Source organism: Chroicocephalus ridibundus, chromosome 2 (assembly GCF_963924245.1).
Source record: "Chroicocephalus ridibundus chromosome 2, bChrRid1.1, whole genome shotgun sequence".
Taxonomy (NCBI): Eukaryota; Metazoa; Chordata; class Aves; order Charadriiformes; family Laridae; genus Chroicocephalus; species Chroicocephalus ridibundus.
In genome coordinates, this window is record NC_086285.1 from 30,288,491 (window position 1) to 30,312,904 (window position 24,414).

The following is a 24,414-nucleotide window of genomic DNA, read 5'->3' on the forward strand; positions in this document are numbered from 1 at the left end:
AGATTTAAAACCCACTCCCTTAGAAATTAGATATTAAAATTGATTTTCATTGCAGACATGTCTTCTAAATCCCAGCCACTAAAGAGTGCTCTCATCAGAATGAATTCAGCAGTGTGTTATTGTAAAGATTAAACTGCAGCAACAGTTACAATAATGAATAGATTACAGATCAGTGGGCACCATTAAAAATGGGGATATGGTAGGATGCAAATGGTGAAATAGGGTGCATCTTTCTTGAAGATTAAATCCTACTTTCAGAGTCTTGGTTTTCAAAGTTTAAATACAATCAGGAAAAAAAACCAATAAGAACGTCTTGCTCATTTTTTACTTAGTTGCTTAAAATATCGTACGTTTGAGGGACTTCTTTAGGTGTCCACTGGGTTTCTTGACTTTTTAATTTATTTTAAACACAAACACTTCAATATGTTTCTTTTTCTGCTTTGTGACTGCAATTTTAAATAGAAAATCTTCCACTTTGCAGGCAGTGCTCAGAGTGTGACCAGGCAGGTAGCAGTGACATGGAGGCTGATATCGCCATGGAAACCTTACCAGATGGGACCAAAAGATCAAGGAGGCAGATTAAGGAACCAGTGAAATTTGTTCCTCAGGATGTGCCACCAGAGCCGAAGAAAATTCCAATCAGAAACACGGTAAATGATGGTTGAGTTGTTGTTATGCAGCTCATACTCATAATAATTTTGTTTAAGATGACTTATGTTTTGGACATTTTGAATTGCGGGATTTCAATTTGATTGATGTTCCATTTTCATTATAAATGCCCTTTCCTCTGTTTAATGCTTTATTACTTGTGTTAAATACATAGTTTTGCTAAAGTAAAAAGCTGGGAAACATGGTACTTAACTGAAGAGCCGGACAAGCTTTTCCTTTTACCTGGGTCACAAAGTCCTCTGTTAATTGCAGAAAAAGTGAAAATTTAGTTTGCACTTAAACTTAGCCTTTAAAGCTGTTCTTCACCATAAATAGTAAGGATGCTATGTTCTTGTATGCTAAGTTTTAAATATATCTAATCGCCAATTACAGCTGTAAAAGTAATTACTCATTTCCTTATGTACAGGCAACCTACTGACTGACTGCACATTTTGTGACTATCACAAGACCCTGTTATTTCTGTTTATTCAGCTTCCTAGTCTTGCTAGTCATTGTACGTTTTCTCAAACTTCCCTGGTGGATAGTTTTTAGAGAAGAGAAGCAAAAGCTTTTGCTTCCTGTACTGATGAAATATTTAGCATCTTTCTTTCATTGGAAAGTAGAACTTTTTTATTAATCACTGTGCTCTAATCCCTAAAATTTTGCTCTCCTACTTGCTCATAAAACAAGGTTTTTCATGTGTGATGTGTTACATCACCTATAAAATGTACATAAAAGTACATTAGGGAATGAGTAGTGTTCCCATGACCCTTTGGAAATTAGTAAGTTATTACATATAAACTGGTGGTTCATCTTCCAGTATATTTCTTGGTATTAGGAAATATGTAAACCCTCTCACGTTAGGTATAGGCATACTTCATCTCTCATGCAGCACAACTTTATTTGCCTCATGGAACTTTCCAGACTTTTTATGGTTGTACTAGCAGATACCATACTTAACTCTTCTGAGAATACACTGATAGGATTAAGCAAGTATTTTCCTGACCTAACCTTAAATGTGTGCTTTAATTACATTCCATTATATTTGGACTGTTTGGGCCACAGCTTTGATTTACCTAATGGCCTCCTTTTCCTCGTCTATGACTAAGAAGAACTTTAACAATGACTCAAGCCAAACTGATTAATTTAGCTCTAACTATTAGGAGTGTGAGTAATTCAAAATTAAATTTAGCGAATAATTAAGAACCTCTCTGTAGGGGAGAAACTTTTTTCCTTTCTTTTTCTCATTGAGAGAAAGTTTCCTTCTTCCTTATGTGTAAGAACACGTAGGTTCTTACAGCTCTCTGGGTAGGTTGAACTGACTGTTGTCGTGCTGTTGTTCACACAGAAGGAAGACTTGCCTGGTGTTCCTGCTTACTGAACCCTTTGTGTCTCCTCTTGCGTTTTCCTTCTTTCTCTCTCTTCCCTCTTTTTATACCTCATGTAGTGGTATTAGGGGGTGAGGATTCATGACTATGGGACTAAAAAGAACTAAAAGTGCTACAGGAAAGGCATTCACAGTAGTAATAGACAAAAGAGTGATATAAGGCATTGTACAGAAATCCATGGGAAGACAAGATTGGTTTGTTCTAATGCCCAGGTAATAACTGCCAAGCGTCTTCTGCGCTAAATGGAGAGCATTCTGATTGCTCTGAAGTTTTCTCCTTACGCTGTGAAACTGTGATGTGTTACACTGGTGCTACATTGGTGATTTCAGACCTCACGTGTTAGAGACTATAGATACACACATTCTGGTATGTAATATAGAGACTATATTTGCTTTGAGTGGACTAGTATGTTGCCACGGTGCAGCATTGCACTGTGGAAAATTACTGCTACCGGTCTAAGAAAGACTTCGTTCTTCTGCTTGAATTTTTCGTCTTTCAGTTCTCTCCAGTTCTCCGCTTTTCTACAACATACAGATTTGCAAGATAACATCTTTGTTGCCCTGTGGGTAGAGCTTCTCTGTCAAAGTTATCTCCACTCTTCTAGCTTTCCCACAGCTGACAGGTTGTTGGGTTTGGGTTGTCTTTTTTTTTTATTTCCTACTGTCTTCTACTTAACTATGGAAGAGGAGGTTCACACCCTTGACACCTGCTGGATTTCTTTCTCTGAACTAGGCTGAATTCCTTCATTTCAGCTCTTTCATGATCTTGGTGCGCTTAGGCTGTATAACGAAAGGAAGATAGCACACCTTTGAAGACTTGGTAGAAACTTCCTGGCAGTATGGGATTCCTGCTCACCTTTGCTATGAACCCAGGAAAGTTTCTGTTAGTTTTTGTTACTTGTCTGTTTTGTTTTGGGTTTTTTTTAGGAGGAGAATACTTTTTAAGTCATTAGGTCTGGGGCTGTGTGTGTATTTGAGGGGAAAAAAATTGACCTTTGTACAACTTCTCATATGAAGTTGAATTGAGTCTTAGTACTCAGAGAACACCTGTGTGGGGCATTTCAACAGCAATGACCAGGTACTACTTCCTTTCTTTGAGTATTCGCTGCTCAAATCCTTTAAAATAGTTTAAAATAAAGACGAAGTAGTTAACAATTTGAAAATATACTTACTTCACAGTACTCTCAGTCCTCTCTTCTCAGTGTACTTTTGTATCTCTGGGCATGTTTTATTCCATCTAGTTTTATTTTGGAAGGAATTGGCAAACCTGCTTAGCTAACAGCGTGTAATCAGCCTTGCTTACACTTATAATCAACAAGTGCAATTATAAGTCTGTTGAATTGTCTGTCTTCTGCTTTTAAGGGAATTTCCATTTATGTTGCATAAATTTGTCTTGAATTGATAGAATTGAAAGAAGGGTTTTTTGCCACATACATAGGAGAACAGAATACATCTTGCATGTTGGGATTTCATTGTACTGGTTTATCGTAGTTAACTCTTCATTACTTTGTTGGCAGAAATTGTGGGTAAGCCCTAATATTTTATTTTGGTAACGTTGCATTAAGAGTGTTACTGATGACAAAAATAGCTGGTAACTGTGAGATATTTTATACAAACACATTTGATTAACTAAGTCTACATGCTAACTGTATGAAAAAAATCTTTAGTCTTTATAATTCCAATTTCATACTTGTATAAGCTTCACAAATCGTTATTTCTGTTGCTGGTTAATTTCCGAGAAATTAATAGCTAATAGAAGTCAATAGCCAATCTGTGTAAACCAGATGTCTATAAACTTTTTTTCTGTATTTGTTAAAAACCTGACAATGTTTTTTAACATTTGCTTTTCAGAAGTGTACAATTTTTTCATATTGGATATTTTTATTATAAAGATTAAAAGCGTACAATAGTTTGTTTATTTGGAAAAAATCTTTAAAAAGATACAGACAGTGCTGTAAGTTGAGAGATTAATGCTTTTCATCTACTCAATGATGTGTGTTCAGTTTTTCAGAGCCTTTATGAGATGATCCATATTTACAAAAACCAGCTTTTAACAAATCACCAACTTCATTTGCTAAAAAAACCACACAGGTTATTGTTTATCTAAGATGTCATTGCTAAAATAATTTTGTTAGTCTGGTGTCGCGTTTTTGCAAAATGAGTGTTCTCCCGTCCCTTGAAAAAAATTCTCTTAAGTATATTTCGGTGAATTTCTTTACTTTAAAATTTCACGAGGTGTGCTTTACCTACTGTACGTGCTGTCGTCTGGAAGTGTAATGGAGTTTCTGTGAGAAGTGTCACACACATGCACATCTTCTAAAGCAATATTGCGCATCTGGGGCTAGCTGTGTGCTGTAAGAGGGGTTAGGGGATGCTTTTTCCTGTAATTCTGGTGTAGCCTTTGAAGTCAGGCAGTGTTTCTGTTATTGCATATTCCATCCTCCAACAAATGCTGTCAGTTCCTGGTACTCTTAATGAGCATATTAGGGGGTGGTATAGCGGTTTTTTGTGTGGAAATTTCATTTTTGCTTCCTTTTTAGTGAAAAAGAAGTATCTATCCAGTCTTACAAAGGCGAAGAAGGCTTTTTGTAAAGCCATTTTGAGAACTTTATAGTTTGTTGAGGGATTTAAATAAAACCTTCTGATTTTCTGATACCAAACTTATTTTTGTTATCTAAACCCTGAAAATCTGATAGCTTTTTTTCTATAATTACATTGTATAAAATCCAAATGAACAGACAGTGATTTTTCTGTGTAGCAGTAAAAAGTCTGTGTTTTGGGGAAAGAATTATTAGCCAACACTATGCTGTTCGTTCTTTGGAAAACGGAAGAAAACAAATCTATGCCTGAGGGGCTGTAGTCTAAGTAGATTAGTTTTGAAAAATAATAATAAAAAAAACACTGAAAAAGCACCTACAGACAGTTTTTAGCACAGGGAGTTGTTGTGTATAGTGATTTTGTTTTACAAATAAATACTATTGTTTAGAATAGATTATTGTTTCTCGCTTTTATTTCAAATAGGAAAAGATAGCAGAGGAGTGATTATTTTTTTTCTTACCAAGTATATTAAAAGATAAACAGGACTGTTATCTTGTATTTAACTGAAGCGTTTCCACCAAAGTACTTTCCAAACATCTATTGTGTGACTTAATTATGTGATGTCATAAATACACATTTTGAATAAAAAAATGGCTACAAGAGGAAAACAGAACATCAATTCCGATTTGACTGTAAGTATCAGTGCTTCATAAAAACAGCAAATAATTTTAAAACATTTATCTATACTTATCAGTCATCATTTTAATTAACATTGTCAATGATTGGTCAACTCATTTATATATGACTTCTAAATAAGTACTTGGAAGACCTATTAAAGCAAGTAGTCAATGGTAGTATTTTTGACATATTCAACTTAAATTAGTGTTGTAAAAAAAAAAAATAATCAGGAGTTACTCAGCTTTCTGAGACGTAAAGTTTTCATTAGAAAGAGCATTGTAAAATTATTTTTTTCTTCATCACTGAATGTAAAAACTCAACTGGGTCTATGACACATCAAACAAACATAAAAACTAGACCAATCAGCTTGCCAAATACATGGGTACATGATAGTATGGGACTGTGTTTTGGCTTGAGGTCAAATTTAGGAAGGGAAGTAGGATAAATTGATGCAGCTCTTCCATAATGCTTGAAGTGAATGGAGTATATGAAGAGTTTTGCATTTTGTGTTGTTTTTTTTTTTTTTTGTTTAGGGATTGTTTTGTTTGTTTAGTTGTTGGTTTTTTTTAAGAAAGCAGGGGAAAAAACACCTATAAATGAAAGTTCACTTCTTTTCAGTGTAGCAAAGGCATGAAGAAGTGGACATATTCCAAACGGTATTCCAATGGTGTAATTATAGATGCCTCTGTAAGTAAAGGTAAACATCATATCTATCACTTCTGCAAATAACTGCATTTAAGTTCAGTTTTCCAGAAAAGAATCAGTTATTTTAGCAACATCTGCAAACTGAATTTCTCTGGCCTTTTTCCCCTCCCGCTTTCTGTTTCTCCAAACGTGTGGGCTTTGGAGGAAATTAGTGTTAAAAAGGATAGAGAGCAATCCTGCGAGATCTCAAATTCTGTTGTATGTTTTAGTTTTAGAAACAGTAGTTTCGAGTTAATTGCCCGATTCTGTGATAGTTTAGCTTGACAGCAGGAACATTGCAAGATTTTTGCTTTTCTAGAAAATAAAAGTTCTCAAGAGAATGGTAGCTGAAGAAAAAAATGAGGGGACCTTTGTAATTCGGTGTAATTAAGCCTCAAGGTCCACTTGTTTCTCTTAATAATCATATTTTGATGTATTGCTTTTTCTTTTTGTCTGGCAGTTCACTTCTCATTACTGACAGCTTTCTGGAAAATTAAATAGTTATTTTGGAGATATATTTTGAATTGTAGTGATATATACCATGTAAGGTATTCATTTTGATCTGTATTGAGCGAGTGTGCCATCTGGTGTCTATATAGCTGTCCTTACCTTTATTTAAAATAATTTTATGCCTGCGTGGTGCCATTAGTAGAATGTTTTTTCTGCATTTTAACAAAGCAAAGGAAGTCAAAGGGATTTTTCTGCAGATGGCTTTCACTTCTAATGTAGTGAAACCCCTGAATTTACACAGATAAAACGGCATAAGTAGGTGTGTTGGCCTCTTTGCTGCTTTTGTGTGCGTGTGCGAACAATTAAAAGAAATTCTAGCCAGTTAACGTATTAAGCAAAGGAGAAACTGAGAGCAGTGCTTTCTACTGTGGTGTCTGAAATAGTTGGCAGAATTAATACGGCTTTTTCAAATGACTGGGAATCTCTTCAGTTTTGTTAAATATCATTGTGCTCTGACCCCTCTTGGGTTTCAATCCACTTTCTCAAATAACTTTCTGAAATTGTCATGCAGAAATCACCATTGATTTTTCTGAAAGACAGTGGACTGAGCAAAAATCCAGAACCGTGCTAGTTCGCTTTATGTGGAGTGGACTTGAACTGTTGCCACTGACCACAGATGCTTTCAGTATTTCATATTCTTTTCCATTTCTTTGTAATATTCACAATTTCTGTATATTTTCTCATGTAGGAGAAGAAATTAAATAGGTGACAGTATAAATTTTTATCCTCCAGGAGCACTTCAATAAATGCTCAATATTTAACTGGAGCATATACTTGTGACTCTTGGGAATTGCCTCCCCCCTTTTGGTCTGTTGACGAGGTCTGGATCAGGTCGGTTTTCCTCCTCTTCCAGCTGAAAAGCAGAACTGCTCCAAAAGGACGTTCTGCCTTCTATTACTGTCTTTGGATTAATTAGTTTAACGCATGTATCTTCCAGAGGCATAACATGGTGACAGCCATGATGGTTTTGGGTCATGTGGGCACCCATTCTGTCATGTTTACCATTCTGCTTTCAGGCTTGAAAACATACCTACTTGTTGCATCTGTGAGCGATGGCAAACAGACTGTTTCCTTTGCAGCTTGGCTTTGCTGCTTTTTTCCTTTGCTGTTTTGCAAACAGTCTTGTTTCTTTGAAAAGAGTGTAGGATTCCTCCTAGGCTTTATTTGTCCCTTACAGATGTCTTTCATTTGTCTCATGTGTGGAATATCTTCTTCTGAGAATATTCAAAATCTTAGTCAATGCATTATCTAAACTTTTTCATTTTACATGTGTTTTAAATTGTTGTCCAGTTGTTACTGAGTTGCTTATAAACAACTTGAATGTGAAATTTAAGCGTTTGCTTCTAGCTGTTCCAAGTGTTCCAAAATGGAGACTCCCACTTCAGTCTTTCTTCTTCTCCCACTTTTGGGTTGACATTTTGATCCCATTGTTGATCACATTTTCCCTCAACATTTTTCATTCCATTTTGGACAGATATTTTTTAACTGTCTGATTTTTTTAAGTGTCTTGAGTTCACTACTTCCTTCCATGGGTTGGAATCCCCACACCTCTACTGATTTCTTGTCCATATGTCTCCTAAAAATGTCACCCAAATCTCTCGTGCATTTGATCCACATCACATTATATCACTTATTGCTTCAGACAAATACTTTTGTGACACAAAACATGATGGCTGAAAGAAACCCATTTTTTATTGATCTTTCCCTTGGCTATGGAAGTGTATGCCCCCCAGTTCTCCTAATTTCTTCTTTTTTTTTTCTTTTTTTTCTTGAGGCATTCTCTAACATTCTTTTAACTGTTTTATTACTTACATTATATGTTATAAAATACTCTGTTTTATGGAATATTTTAGTAACGGTCAGTTTAGATTATTACAAATCAGATTAGACGGGGGCAAACAAATGTTGGGAGTTTTTTCTACTGCTTTTTTTTTCTGATGGCTGTGTCCATCACTGTTTCTCTGTAGGTAGTCTTGTCATGTTTGTGTGAATTTTTAAAACACTGGGGAGGCAAGACGCAGTTTGTTGTGGGGTTTTTTCCCAAATTTTGAATGCGGAGTCCAAAGTTAATAAAATAACTCCGAAGAATGGTGTGTGCTTTAATGCTGTGGGATGGTTCTCCAGCTTCCACTGAAGATAAGCTTTGAAATAAAAGACCAAAAGGGGCGTTGTTAGTTCTTAGGTTTCACTTACCTAGAGCATTACTCTTTTCTGAGGGAGGGCATTAAGGTTGCTGTGAAAGCTAAACCTTAGGAAGATATTCTTGGAAAAGATGGCTTGCTTTCACTTTGATGGTTTTGTTGAATCAAATGGCTCAGTCTCTTTACCTGAGGAACATCATCTTAAGGGATTTTAAAGAGTTTAATGAGAAATTGGTTTGCTGATGTATAGGGGTGTTTTTTTCCCCTCAAAATGTTATGCTAAAAATGACTCATAGGAACAATTTAATCTATTTTTATCTTTTATTATTTTTAACTTTTCCATAATTTTTTTTTTCTTGTTTAAAAATACTTCCATTTTATGCTTGCGTCCTAATTTTAATTCATTGATCTTTCTTGGTCTGCCTCGATTATTTTGGGATATATTGCTAATGAATAAAGACGCTTTATTTTTCTCTTTCAATTCTGTTCAGTGTAAGGTATGTTCTTTGTGACACAGCAGCTAGATCTTTTGACTGTTTCTTTATTTCAAGAAAGAATAGCTTTTAACTTTATTTTCTGACAAAAATAGGTTATGCAGTTGTCCTGCTGTTCTAGTAGCATTGCCTCTAGTAACCTGTTAACCCATGATGGCAACATTTGATACAGAGGTATGTAGGTAAGATAATTAAGTTCTTGGGTATTTTTTAGAGCAGCTGGATGGGAAGGATGAGTGCTAAGTAAGGACAGGGGTTTAGTTATGAGCTTGGTTAGCCTTTGTGTTTGGTTTCTCACTGTCCGGTGTAGAACTCGTGTAGTTTGGAACCTGTCCTTGTGTGTCCTCACTTCCGTTGGGGAGAACTTGGGGATATGGTGGAAGACATGGTTTTGAATGTAGTAGAGAAGGGGAGAAATAGGATTATGATGGTATAGTATTAGGAAGTCAAATTTGACTACTTTGGCTGTTCTTAGCATGTATTTATTTATTTGTTTATATTATTTCAAGGCCCTAACTGTGAAATGATATGAAATGAAAAATAATACCTGGCTTGTGTGTCATGATTACGACCTTGGCATAAGTTTGTCTGATTTTCTGGGGTAGTTAAGGTTATGTAGGATCATCCCTTAGCTATAGGCATATATTTGCCACAGGAATCTGAAGTTGCCTATGCAGTAAAGAGAGTGTAGGTGCCTGCATGGTGTTTCCATTGATGCTGTGGGTTTCAAAGCTCAGTGGCTGGAATCTTCCTGTTAATAGCAGGGAAGCGTCTGAGCGCACAGCACACTTATATCTTACTTGAGTGCACATTGAATGCATTCTAGGGTTATGCAAGTCTAGAATTTTGGATGAGACGCAACCAGAGACTTGCCAGTCAGCTGTCATTAAATGTCAACATTTTAAATAATTTTTTACAGAAACCTTTTACTTCCACATATAGAAAATTATATAGTTACATATTTTGAACCACATTCCATTGTTCAATAGTTGGTTTTTTTTTTATTCCTGTCCTAAAGTATCATATTGTGGCAGTTGCCATGTATGGGTTGCATCTGTCTAATCCAGATCTATCTGTGTTTTGGACTGAGTTGTCCATTACAAATGCTAGATATTTTAGAGCATGTCTGCCTTTTACAGAGAAACAAAAAACCTGCTGGGACAGCACTGGCGTTAATGGGGATTTTTCATGGGTGCTGATAACATGAGTTTTTGCTTTCCTTACTGTTTGAGCACTTTGGAAAGGTAGGGATGGATTTCACAAAACTGGCTTCCTCTGTTTTATGATATAGAGAAGTCCTAAACTGATGGTATCTCTATAGTATTGAATTTCCAGGTGTTTTGGTCAAAAAATCACTGCCTTTATATGCATCTTACACTACATTAACATGTCTGTTTCCAAATAAGTTCTGAATATGAACAAGTTTTGCTCAGTTGTAGTATTTACTATTGTGCATATATAATAACACCGTTCCTTTAAGCTTTTCTTTTATAAGAAATCTTAAATTTTAAATTGTTTATGGCAAATACATGCATCTCTAATATTTGATGTTTATAATCTCTGATGTTCTGATTCTGAGCCCCCTAATGACAAAAATTATTCAATGCATTTTAAAATGCAAATACGGTACTTTGAGGCAAACAGCAATGAAAAATACTGGATAAAGTAATCCAGGTTTATCTGATTCTTTTCTGTGAACCTGTAAAGTAATTTTAGTGAAAACATGTAAAATTACAAATGCCTAATCAGTAGAAGACTATTGTTGAAAATCACAGAATATTCAATTTTCAGTTGTGAATTTGATGTTGTTTTCCATTGTGAATGTTGCAATAGTATTCTGAGCAGAAGTTAGCATTGCAGATATGTTTAAGTGTGGAAATCAGTTTGTGAAAACATTAATGTAAAATTCTGTTACTTTAAAAGCATATAAAATATCCTACAAATGTGTATGTCAAAGGTGTTGATTTTAATGTTTGTTTTCTAGTGATTGTCAAACAGATTCAAGTGTGTTTGAAGGTTTAGAAATCTAATGGAAGCATAATGCAAGTATAATTTAATGTGACATTCCTTGCAATATACATCACACATTATATAGCAGACAGATGAAAACCAACATTTTCTTGACAAAGGTGACTAAATTATTTATGTCTTATGTCTCCATTTTGCTCAAGTTTAGTTAGGATCCATAACTTCTTAAAATATTAAACTTTTAGTATTCTTAAAATGTTAACTTGTAATCCTTTCCATTTAGAGTGAAAAATAATTTAATTTTACCTATATTTACAAATTATATATCAGTTTTCAAGATGGCATTACTCTGACTGTACAAAGCATGCGTTATTGTCTCTGGCTGCTTAAACATGGAGAATGAGGACCGTAACACTCCGTATATTGGCATACACCTTTATGCCTACTTCTTTTTAATCTTTATACAGTTGCATTCAGCAGGGCCTACCTGGCTTAAAATTGTCAAAGTTTGAGAGTGTTCTTAGGACTAATGCCAGAGGTTGAAAGTCGTAAAACGGGCAGTTAATATGCTGATGTCCGATCGAACATTTTTTTCTGTCTAGTTTTAATTTACAGTGACCTTGGGTTGTGTAACATGTAGTTGACATGTAGTCCATGTTACATGAATGCCTCTAACACTACACTGGTAAAGTCACTTCCCTGTAATAAATCAGTCCTTCCAGACTTGGACATTTAGTTATCTACTGTGCGGCTTGTGGAAGGTGGAGCACCTCAATTATGACTGTATGGTTACATGTATAGTAAATATTGATATGTATTACATAGATAAGGTTTTACAATTTTTTTATAAATAGAAATGTGAAAGAGAATCTCAATAGTAATTGAAGTGTTCTAAAGAAGCACAAAATATACTAGTGTTTTCCATTCTGCTACATTCCTTTCTACTATAGAGTTAACTCTTGCCTAAAACCAAAAAAACCTCCCCAAAAAGTGTGTTATTAACATGTGTGGATCAAAATCTGCATAGGTAGAAAGCGATAGATGTGTTGAAGTGGTAGGTTTGTTTGCAGTGTAATTATATTTAAATGTGTAAAACAGTTTAAAATAGTTTAATTTGAAACTAGTATAAATCTCCTCCAAAGAGGAGCCCAGACAGGAGAAACATGGTATTACTAGCTTCTTCGGAGTTAGATTTGGCTGCTTGTGATTCTCAACTGGCTTAAGATTTTTTTGATCACCTGGTTTTTACTTTTTCTGAGACAAACACTAAAAGAAGTTTTAAGAAATCACAAAGTAGGCAGTTTTTTCATCATATGACAAATGGCTTCCTAAAATGATGATTTCCTCCCAGAAAAAGAAGCATTTCAAAGTTTATTGATTGATTGATTGATTTTATTAGTGTCAAAGTATCAGACATTGTGGGTTAGCGGAATAGTCTCCGATGTTTTTCATTTCCTTCTGCGTCCCTTCTAATTTTCTTTCCTTGTTAAGCAAGGAGGAGAGAGTGTGATATTGTCATCTTATGGCAGTTATTTAATGCAAGCAGGTTATAATGCTGCTGTTTCAGCGATAAAAACATAGTGACTGGTGCGAGTTGCATGTAGTTGCTCAGAGCTGCTTGTAAAGCTTTGGTGTTTGTTGTTACAGTTCATGGAAACCTATTTTCCTTGACATTGCTAGTATTTAGATAGTTTGGCCAACTGCAATACTGAAATAATTTCCACTTTTTGTATTGCCCATTCCGTCTATTATGTACCAGTCATATGCTGGTATATGCTATAGCTTCATGAGCATCTAATATATACCCATTATATTAAACTTCAGTTTGAAAGCTTTAGTTCTTGCTTATTCCTCAAAAGCTATAAGAATTATTTTCTGTTTTGATTAAGTTTTTTAATTTTGATTTTTTTTAATTCAATCACTTGGCTTACAAATAGAGCACTTCCAGGGGCTCAAGAAATTTACTGACGTGTACTGTTCATATCAATTTTCAAATTATGCATTTTAGCATTGGGAAGTTTGCGCAAAGTCTATAAGAGATTTGTAATTCTAGCAGCCATTTTATTTAGAATAAGTCTCCACAAGCTCAGGTCAACAAACACATTTATATTTACTTTTTGCCTACTTTTGTAGCTTTATATCTGGAATCTGAAGCTGTTGTTCTAACGTCTGTTATTGTAGTTGTCTTGCACTGGTTCTGTAGTTAATGCTTTAAATTATTTTGTTGTTGTTATGAATAATAGATAAATAGCAAAAACATTCAGTTACCTAATATTGAATTTCAAATATATTTTCTTCTAGAGAACTAGAGGACGAAAACGAAGCTTTGTGCCCGAAGAAGAAAAACCTGAGGTTGGAATATAGTGTTTTGTTTGCTTGTTTGTTTTTTTTCTAACAGTTTCACAAAAAAAAATTAAACTTTGGGCTGTAGTGTTACTTTCAGTGCTATAATTGCAAATATTTGCTTTCCTTCCCTCCTTTTCCCCCCCCCATTCCTTTCTTTTGCCTTCTGCTATGACAGGAACGGATTCCCAGAGAAAGAAGACAACGACAGTCTGTTCTACAAAAGAAGCCCAAGTCGGAGGATTTAAGGACAGAATGTGCCACCTGCAAAGGGACTGGAGACAATGAAAATCTAGTCAGGTAGGTTTGATGCTCTGACCTTATGAGGAATTAAAGTTTCATTTTCACCACTCCACCATCGTGATTATAACAAAGCAAATGTGCTTTAAAAAAAACACAACCCAAACAAAAATTTATTTAGGGGAAACATTACATCAGAAATACTGACTTGATTCACTTACTGACCTGCCAAACACGTTTACACTGTGGATTAAGATGTAAATAACCAGGATAATCTGTTTTTCTAACACAAGAGAATTAATTTTCTCTTGTCAGGCTGAATTGTCAGTGTTTTAGAGCAGGTCAGAAAGATAAACAAACCAGCAATTTAATGATATTAAAGCTACAGGAGCATCCTAAAAGTAATTAAATTAGCATCATTAACAATTTTATGAGCAGAAACGTGGATTATGAGGAATTTATGTTTTTAAAAATGTATTAATGCTACCTCCATTAATGCAGATCATGAAGGAGTTCGATAATATTTCTTACTGAAACAAGTGAAAAAAAGTATCTGTTGAGTGGTGTTTTAGTAGGTGCAGAAATCTAATTAAAGTGTAGAATAGGTGCCATTGAATAGCTGCTGTTGACCACAACTACTGCTGATTTTGAGTTTATAGCTGGCATTGTGGCCTCTTTGCGATGCTGTAGAAACTGCTTATAATTCTTGAAAGAGTAATAATGGAGCTTAGCAACCAGAAAGTGGATTTTAATTGAATCTACTGAGCTTTCATTAAAATGATTGCATAATAAGTTCAGATGAAGAGTGGTGTTGTATTTAAGTTCTGTATGATTCCACTAGATTTTTCTGGACAAGATCTCCACTTTAGCTCAGATATAATCGTCGTTTTTAACTGGAAGGATTATTGCAAAACACGTCTTTTAATTAATTTCAAGGAATCGGTTAGGAGAAAAGCCAGAATCAACGATATATGCAAGCAACACACAGCTTTAGAATCAGGATGTGCAGATGTCTTGTACTCAGAATAGCTGATTTTAGTATCAGTTACAGCATATGATTTACGGTAGAAGTTGATACAATTTCAAGGGTTGTGTGCCAGTTTGTGTTTTTATTTCCAGATTGGAGGCAGAGTTGTCTGTGGCTCGCTCATACATAGGCAAGCTCCTACTGCTAGGTCCTCCTAGATCCTGCCTAGTGATTGCTGATACAGTTATACTGATGAGAACTGATGGCGACGGTTAACTGCCCACGATAAGATGAAGGGCTTCCTTCAGCCCTGTTGTTTGCAAGAAATAAAAGATGCAGGAAGACCATTTTGTTATGGGAAGGAATCCGTGTACTGTGCTTTACTGCAAAAAAGGCAGTTAATTAGTTCTCCAGGCTTTGTCAGAAGTGTTAAATACCACATTTGAAGACATAAAGTACAAGATGAAGAAATGTGGTGAAGAACTGTATATTTAAGCTGCAGTTAAAAATATGGTAGAAAATTAGTGGTACGTCTTGTTGACTACATGAAAAAATTTTAGTCGTAATTTAGATGGGCCAAAAATAAGCATACTACATGCCAAAACCCAACAAATTCTCTCATGAACCGTCCTCATAATTAGAATTGGAAACAGAATAGTAATCCTGCATGGGAGGACAAAGAGAGACTCTTATGTTCTAATGCTGTTTTCATAATACTCGGAAAAATATTTTCCTGTTAGTTTTTAAAAGAGATTACATATTTAAAACTTGCTGTTCTTCAGGTAATTCCTATAAATAGCTGCAATTTTATCCAGGTTAGGCGACCGCTGCTTCTGAAGTGCTGTGGAGGCTTATTTTTGATAATTACCAAATTATCAAATTATGGTAAAGTATTCAGTAGACTTCGTTCTTTTAGTGGTTTTTTTTTTTGGTTCTTAAAGCTGTATTTTTTGGATGAGAGTAAATTCAGGGACTGTAATAAGATCATAGCTACCTGATAGCCTTCGTGCTATGCAGCCAAAGCCGTGGGGGGGAGCGAGCCACAGAGCGTTGCTAAGGCAGAGAAAGTTTTCAGAATCCTTTTGTCTCTTATGTTGTCACAAAGTAAGAGAAGCGACCTACCTGCCCTGCTTTTTTTCTCCTGCCTGTACCATTACGCAGGACTCCTTTCTGGTAGTAGAAATAGAGTGTTATTTTAAATGCACATTGGGAAGGTTCCTTGTAAGGAAGAGAAGTTTAGGAAGGAAAACAAAAGTATTTTTTCAGTATCCATTTCACTTGGCACTGTCTGTTATTAAAGCCAAAACTTTCCCAGAAAACTAGTGATGTTTGTCATCATCCGTGCTTTTCACTCAACAAATGTTTTGTAATTACTGGATTTTATTCTCACCCTTTCCTACCCAGTCTGCAACTAAGAAAAGGGAGGTTTGTGGGGAGGGAGGTTATAGGGAAGTTTTTTCTGAATGTGAAAGGTGATCGCTAAGTTAAATGGAAATATGCAACTGCTGAAACTGCAGATTTAAGGAATAATCTTAGTGGGACATCTAACTTTTCCTGCTGCGTGTTACTGCAAACAGGGTTGGTTACGTGACTCTTGAACAATCTGCTTTTAATAATTGTAGATTTTTCTAAAATTTTTGTGGCGCTCTGACTTTGGGGTGGCAAACTGGGTAAGGATTAGAGGAAGATAACCAATTATGTCTTACTTCAAAGACCGGAGCAGAGTATTTAGTATTGAATCTGGAATAAAAAAATATTAAATTATTTAACCAGTTGTTACCATTTGACTGATGGAGGTTCAGGTTTTTTAATCTCCATTTTAGGTGCTTGTCTGCAGCATTGGATTGCTGAGGGATTATTTGTTATATGTGCAATATCTTTACTTAATCCGTTGTTCATATGGTTTAAACTCTTTAAATAATTGCCTGTGAAAGGATTTAAAATTCTTCCTAAAAAAGCACGTTTCATTCTGATAAATTATAATGGTTCATTAATTGGCTGATTTGCCTTAGTGACGATAGTTTTGTACCAAAAAAAGTGATTAAAGTGAGAATATCTTTAATTATTAGCTTTTGTCTAAAACATATTGACTTGTTCCCTACTTTTATATGTGCTGATAGTTGCCATATGTGTATACTATAGACAGGCCAAGACAGTGCTTTTTTAATCACTGATGTCAGATTCTATTTCTATAGATAGACTGTTTCAGTATAGTAGCATGCACTAGAACCAAAAGTTTAGGTTTTGTCCACAAAAAAGGATCAGTTTTGTGATCCTTCTGTGATACACTTATTTTTATTGATTTTTTTTTTTTTTTTAGAATTTACAATTAATTTTATTTTATGTATTCTTTTATATACATCTGTGTAAGTTTTACTGAAGTAAATACTTCTGCCATTTTTACCTTTTACAAGATTAGTGAGTGGCACAGTCAAGATTTACAAGATTAGTCCAACAGTGGAAAGTTAATTGGAAACATTTACTCAAACGAGGCAAAGTCTGATCTGTAACATTATAAATGACAGTAAGGAAGCCCTATCTGTAATTAGAGAAAAGTGTGGATTCTGAATATCTTTTTACTCAAATGAACAGTAATTGAGTTTTGAGAGGAATAGTAGTAAAATATGGCAGGTTTTTAATATTTTATATTTGACGCAGATAGGTTTGATGTAAAGCGTGGAGACACAGCACTTTTTCAAAGAGGTAAGAGTTCAGTGAAAGGAGTTACAATGTGCGCTTGAAACTAAAGTATCGCGAAACCAGAGGTACCTATAACAATATACTGTTCAATCTTAAGGAGTAACCAAATATTGAAAATATTTACTTGAAATTTAAGACATATTTTGAAATATGTGAGTTTCTAAAGCTTGATGTGAAATTGTCTTTCTACAAACTTAAAAAATAATTTTAAAGGATATACTTATTTTTAAGGTGACCTCAACTGTTTGGTTTAGAAAACATTTATGTAGTAATGCTTTTCATTTGTTTCACTTTGTGAATCTTTTAAAGTTGCATATAGTTCACACATTTAATAGGTTTCCCGAGTGTTTTATTATAGTCTTGCATGAATCACTTAGAGTGATAGATCTTGCAAAGGAATTGTTTGATTCATAAATTCATAACTATCTCCTTTTTTTTCTGAGGCCATAACTCACTAATGCAAATCTTTAAAAATAGCTCTGTAATATCTCCCTATAGAACTTAACCATATTTAGTAGAAACATGGATATGGAAGTATATTTCATGTTGCTCAATACGTGATAGATAAAGCTTGTCCTCCATCTTGCACCATACTCCAGAGTAAGTAAGTGATCATACCACTGTACACACAAAGTGCTTCTTGCACAGTATTACCGTCTGTTCTGTTTTGGTAAAAGAAAAAATTAAGATGAATTGTGTATTTAATATATTCTTTAAAGAAGACTCCTCTAGCTAGTCTAGTTTAAAAGCTTCCAAGGGAAGACTTCTGAATGACTTCACTTCTAAAAAAGTGGCCTCTGCTCAGAAAATAATCCATCTCTCAACTGTTGCTATTCAACAAAATAATATTCTAGCTTCAGTTGTTGGCTTTACGATGTGGTTGGGTAATATTTAGGAATATAGTGCATTAGATAAAATTGATATCTCAGTACTAGATTTGAGAAAAGCAGAGTAAAATTAGAATATCGTTTATGTATGGGGCAAAATCATATTTGACCAGGTTAAAGAAATCCCTAAAAAACATTAGATTTCTTCATCCCACAATTTAGAGCAAGCATATAGTAATACATTCTTTTATAGGTTTTTGTATTGAATTTTTATGCTTTATTGTCAGTTAAGTTAGAATTTTCCATTTTGTTTGATTTGCAGCAACTGAGACAAAATTATTACTTCAGCATTACAGAGAGGATAAAATAGGCTAAGGTCATGTATTTGCAAGAATATAGAATAGAATTTTTTGAAAACATAGTTTTGAATGCTGGTTATAAACTATTCAAAAAGTGTAAAGCTGCAAAGGAAATTATTAAGCATGCATGTAGTTTTTATTTTTAATGCAGATGTTTACTAGGAAATAAGCAATTGTGAAAGTATTTATTTTTCCCAATATTCTAAGTCTCACATTTCAAGCAAGTGTAATGTTCTGCGTGTGCAGTCACTGTGTTAAGGCAGATCTGAAAGGGGAAGGTGAGGAGCAGGAAGGGAGAAAGAAGAAAACATATGCAGTGCTGTATTTACTAAAGAAAAAAACTCTGAAGTACAATTGACTATAAGGTTTGTCGTAACTTTGAGTCATCAAATCATACTATAACTGAAAATCTTTAAAATGTCTGTAACACCTGTAATTCTGCTGCTACAAATGTATGTATCAAATTTAGGATAATAATTCATACTGTATAAAGGACTGAGTCTTTAGCTGGACAAAGTGATCTACTTCAATTCTGTGTTTGACAGAAAGGATGTTCTAGACAGGCTCTTCAGAATGCTCTGGAAATTTTCTCTCTGAAATTTACTTGTCATATTTCCTTAATTGCATTTGTCTTGTATGGTTTTTTTTTTCTTTGGTTTCTTACGTTTCCATGCAGAAGGGCTTTCCAGCTTTCAAGTTAAGGATTTCTTCCTTATCTTTTAGCTGGTAGTTTTGAAGCTCTGCACGAGCTGAAGTTTATTCCAGAACAAGCACATAAATTACTGATTACTTTAAATGCACTGCAACAAAATTACAATCCATCATAGTAATTGAAAGCCTATGATTTACAGTAGTTTTAGAAGTTTAAGGCTGCTAATGTAGAGATTAATCACAAGGAAAATGTTAGTTAATTCAACCACGATTTGCAACAATCTTACGTTTTACAGAGGATTACAAATGCATTATTTTATTGGAATGAACTACTTGAATGAAAGAAAACTTAACATTTGGTTGTGTAGTTTATTTCTGCTATATGATTTGGAGGGATTAATTCTGCATGTTAACTTTTCTTATTGCTTAAGTTACCCGTTAGATCATTTTTTCTGTCATTTACCTCATTTTAATCCCTTTTAAAAAGTATTTCTTTTTATGCTAGATAGCAGGATAATACATATAATGACACGTGCACATTTTTGTTCACGGAGGACTTTATTCAAACTGAATTACCTAAGCTGCATTGCATTTTACTGTAAAATCCCACAGATTTTTTCATTTTCAGTAAATTCGTGTGCTAGGGCAGGCATCAAAAAAACCCTGTAGGCACTGTGGAGCTCTCTTGCCAAGTACCTAAAAGTCAGACATAGGTTTGGTAGCAAGAGTCATACTGCTGTCATTCAGGACTTTTCTAGAAGCAGAGGGCTAGGCAGGTTTACATTTGGGCTACCTGGCTGCCTAAAGCTAAACATGCCTGGAACATTTGAAATTGTATTGCAAAAAGTCCATGGCAGACTCTTGAATTTTTCGGTGTCAATTTCCTTGGTACCTAAAGGATTTCTTTAGTACATTTGTCTGTTATTTTCCTGAAATGAGACAGCAGAATCTGAATTGAAGCCCAGATTATTTTTTCCTCTGATTGTTTTACTGGTTAACTCTTAAGGAAATTTAAGCCACTTAAAGAATAGTTCATGTCTTTGGATACTGATTTTGTGTTCCATCTCTGGCTTGGTTCTTGAAGGAACTAAACTTAGAGGTAGTCTCTGTAGGAGTGACGCAAAACTGAAAATTTGGAGATATTGCCATGATTAGAAGACTTTCCATTCAATTCTGCATTACCAGAACTGGGACAGCCGTGTTGGGAAACATATACAAGGCCATCTAAAGTTATTTTTCTGTAAAGCTTAGCATCGAGCCTTCATTTTGAAGAGAGCAAAGCTGGATGAAAGGTTATTCTGCCTACCTGTGCTTTCTGATCAAGTGTTCATACAGCAAAGGGTGATTTATTTATTTTTCCCTCAGGAAGAAGGTAGGATTTCTGTGAATTTCCCAGTTTTTGGTATTTAATGGCATTTTCTGTTAAAACATGGTGAAGAAGTGTAATTTTTTTAAGTGTCTAGAACAGAGGAAAAATACATGTTTGTCTATTTTCAGTGTTATGAAAGGTCTAAAACCCTGTTGGAGTATTATTTTGATATTTGGCAAGGTTTATTAGTATTCCTCTTACCTGATGATCGGGGGGAGGAGGGGTAGAAATATGTGTGTGCACCCCCCGAATGTTTTTCTTTTGGTTATTTCCTGGATTGTTTGGTGATCTGTCAGTCAAACCTCCATGAAGTTTAACATTAGATCTTTTAACAGTTGTAGAGCAATGATTCCCAAGCTCTTGTACACCGAGCTTTAATCTGTAGAACCTTTGTGAATAGAAGTTTATGAACTCTTCGGGTACAGTTTGGTTCAGGTGTTTAATTGTCAGAAGTTCTTAGTATTGATATTTAAAGCCTGATGATCCAAAAAGCTTGTGTACCAGTGTCATTAACTTTAGAAGTATGTAACAAGATAACCACTTGTAAATTAGAGTTTCATGCAGTTTTTCTACAGGGTTACTTTGTTTTCTACTAACAAGTAGTATTTTACCTTTTTTGATCAGTGAGTTTTTAAAAATATAGTTATCCTTCTCTCTCCTTCAGTTACAACTGCTTGATCAAGTCTGTGCTGCAATCATGGATTTGAACATTATGGCTTGAAACTATATTTGGCAGTTGTCATCTGTTCCCAAAACAGCTATGTATTTTGGGATTTATATATTATTTTTCTGGTTGCCTTAGGAAATACATGCATCAGAGACTGTTGCACCTTTTTATCTTCTATACCTCCTAGGATTCGAAAGAATTTATAAAATGGAAAAATGCAATGCTGAGGATGTCCTAATTATCTTTGCTGTAAGTAATGAGTGAGTTCTTTAGATAAAGTGGTCATTGAGTGAGGTGCCTCTTCAGAAGGTTAAAATTACTTTAACGAAGCAAGATACAGGTAATGTGTAATCACGTTACCTGTGATGGCAGAGGGGAGGCTGATGATATATCAAGTTCTCTCCCAGTCTGGTTACCAGTAATAGGTTACGGCTGCAAAAATATCTATCTTGATGGGGTCAGTACCTTCTTATTTTGGTGGGCATTCTTAAGAATCTTTTCTTACAGCATCAGACTTGCAGCATATAATTCAATTCAGTTGGCATTTGAATGTGTCAGATACTCCATCGCTCTGGCCAAACGGCTTCAGTCACTTTCAGTGCAGCAAGGTTAACAAATCAAAGTATTTCATAGTATAGGGTGCTCAGGAAACAAATGTCAAATTCTTTATCAGTTCAGTTGTTTTGCATCGTTAAGCTGAGCCATTGCGACAGACGCCATGAAACTGAAATTTATACTTATGAAATTTGTAACCTGAGAACATTAATGTTTATGTATTAAAATCATGCGGTGGAAGACCACAGCAGGAGACAATAACCATTTAAATGCTGTGTTGCAGCATCAGTTTTGACTTGTCACAATTAGTGTCAAGTGAGCACCAGTCAGTTTTTTTTCAAGTAAATCTCTGTCGACAGAACTGTAATGTAAATTATAGACTATTTGAGTAAGAAATCTTAATATGCAAAATAGTGATTATTACTGTTACACACATATTTTTTTCTGACTGTGTTACTACTGCCCAATACTGTTACAAGTCTATGATCTGTTTTTAGTTAAGCTATGTGGGGTTTTGATAGTAGGAGGCCTGAGGTTTGGGTGTAAAACTTCATTTACACTATTTGAAACAAATTTTATCTTGGAGTAATGTGAGAGTATGTTTTACGCTACCAAAGAAACCCAGACATGAAAAGCAGTTTGAGATACAGGGAGCTTAAGGATTTTGAGTCACTCTTCGCAGCGTTGACCATGGTGATTCTGCACATGATTAAAATGGCATATAGCACAAGTTCTGATTAATAAATCAATAGAGCAAAGTTGCATGCAATTGGTTGCTCATCTGGATCTAAATTAAGAATTTTCCATATGGTATTATTACCTGAGAGGCTGTAGATAACCTACGAGGATATGGGATATTACTGTTCTTTTTAGATTAATAGTCCTATAGCCTAAGATATTTCAGAGCTACTTACTGGAAAACATACTTCTAAAAACATAAACAATAATAAATGAAAAAAAAAAGCTCTTGTCATAATGCCTCTTCAGGGTTATGATATGGTTGGTAAAGATGGCTTTTTTTGCAGCATATGTTAAAGGATAAATTTGGTTTTATTATTGAACTTTGTTTTGATGTAGCTGAAATAATTTGCATATAGTAACATCTAAATAGGATCATAGGATCGTCTAGCTTGGAAGGGACCTTTAAGATCATTGAGTCCAACCATCAACCTAACACTGCCAAAGCCACCACTAAACCACGTCCCTAAGCACCACATCTACACGTCTTCAAATACCTCCAGGGATGGCGATTCCACCATGTCCCTGGTCAGCCTATTCCAATGCTTGATAACCCTTTCAGGGAAGAAGTTTTTCCTAATATCCAATCGAAACCTCCCCTGACACAACTTGAGGCCATTTCTTCTTGTCCTATTGCTTGTTACTTGGGAGAAGAGATCGACCCCCACCCACATCATATTTTGATTTCCACTAGATTTTTCATTTTGTCTACTGTCACTTGTCTTACTTTCGTTCCCTATTGGTGTGGCCATTGAAATTACAGATTGAATAATCTGGACTGAAGTAATTTCTTTTCTGTAGGCAAATCATAGGAATTTGCAAAATAGAATTGTATGTTTTTCATATTCATATGTAAAATAGAATTATATGTTTCTCATTTTCACGAGAAAAATGCAATTTAAGAATTTTGCCATGTTGTCTTGAATAAGGTTACAGTTAAATTTTTAAGTCTGTCTCTGACTTCATCGTGAGGAAGGCCCAGTAACTTTACTTCGGTTTTACAAGAAAGGCTGTGGAAAAGATACGCAAGAAAAAATGCTTGTATTTTCTTCAGGAATTATCTAAAAGCTTTTGTCAGAGACTAATATGTGTCTGTTCCCTTTTTCATATAACTGGTTGTAACAATGCAAAGGTCAAGCATAAATTAATTTGCAGTTCTTTGATTAACTGGCTGAACTGATTATTTTTTCTTCCACTCATTTCCACCCCCTTCCGGCCTGCCGAATTGTCAATTAAACTAAGTATTGTAATGCTATTGTATTGCATGTGTACTTACTGTTGAGGAACAGGAACAATAAATCCCTCAAATTCTGACGTTGAGATCTGATGTGATGCCGTATTAGGGAAATATGCAGTAAAGTATAAGCTGACATTGGAATGTGGTATAGTAACTGACTTTTACCATTGCACATAAACAGAGTAATTATTCTAAATCATAGCATCACTTTCAGCTGGATAACCACTAAAATCACTGCACTGTGGTTTCCTGAAAATGCCACAATCCTTCAACTGCCAAATTAAGCCCAGGGAGAACAACCATCAGTAGTGCCTGCACAGTTATGTAGAGGGATGAGCCCTGAACCAAGTGAAAAGATGTTCTGGAAGAACAGTAACCTTTCCCATGATGTGCACATTTTCCATTACATTTCTGACACAAAATGCTGTGAAATGATTTAATGGTGACATTTTGTTTTGCTGACTTTCCCTTTTCTTATTAAAAAGAAACAAAAGTTAGGTTAGGAAAGTAGAGGAAGGGTGGCCAAGCATTTGAATTCTATTACAGAAATCTCTATTCTCTTTTAAAGGCAAAAACAAAGCCATGCTAAGATGTACATTATTTCTGACATTGTATTTTACTGGTTTTGGGGGAAGGCAAATGTATGTATCACCAGCATCAATACTGAGCACCTCATCCTGTAAGGCTAGTTTACGTTGTTGCTTTGCAGTAAT

At 34.9% G+C, this 24,414-nt stretch overlaps 1 protein-coding gene across 6 annotated transcripts in view; it reads left to right on the forward strand.

The window, feature by feature from the left end:
• Positions 1–24,414, forward strand: part of PHF14 (PHD finger protein 14) — a 168,092-nt gene that overhangs the window by 56,184 nt on the left and 87,494 nt on the right. For 5 of the 6 annotated variants that reach the window (XM_063324913.1, XM_063324914.1, XM_063324915.1 and 2 more), the window contains exons 14-16: positions 482–650; positions 13,350–13,400; positions 13,570–13,691. In XM_063324913.1, coding sequence (XP_063180983.1) covers positions 482–650; positions 13,350–13,400; positions 13,570–13,691 — 342 coding nt within the window. Of the gene's footprint in view, positions 1–481; positions 651–13,349; positions 13,401–13,569; positions 13,692–21,306; positions 21,374–24,414 lie in introns of those variants that run through there. The other variant, XM_063324917.1, reaches the window with a different exon arrangement.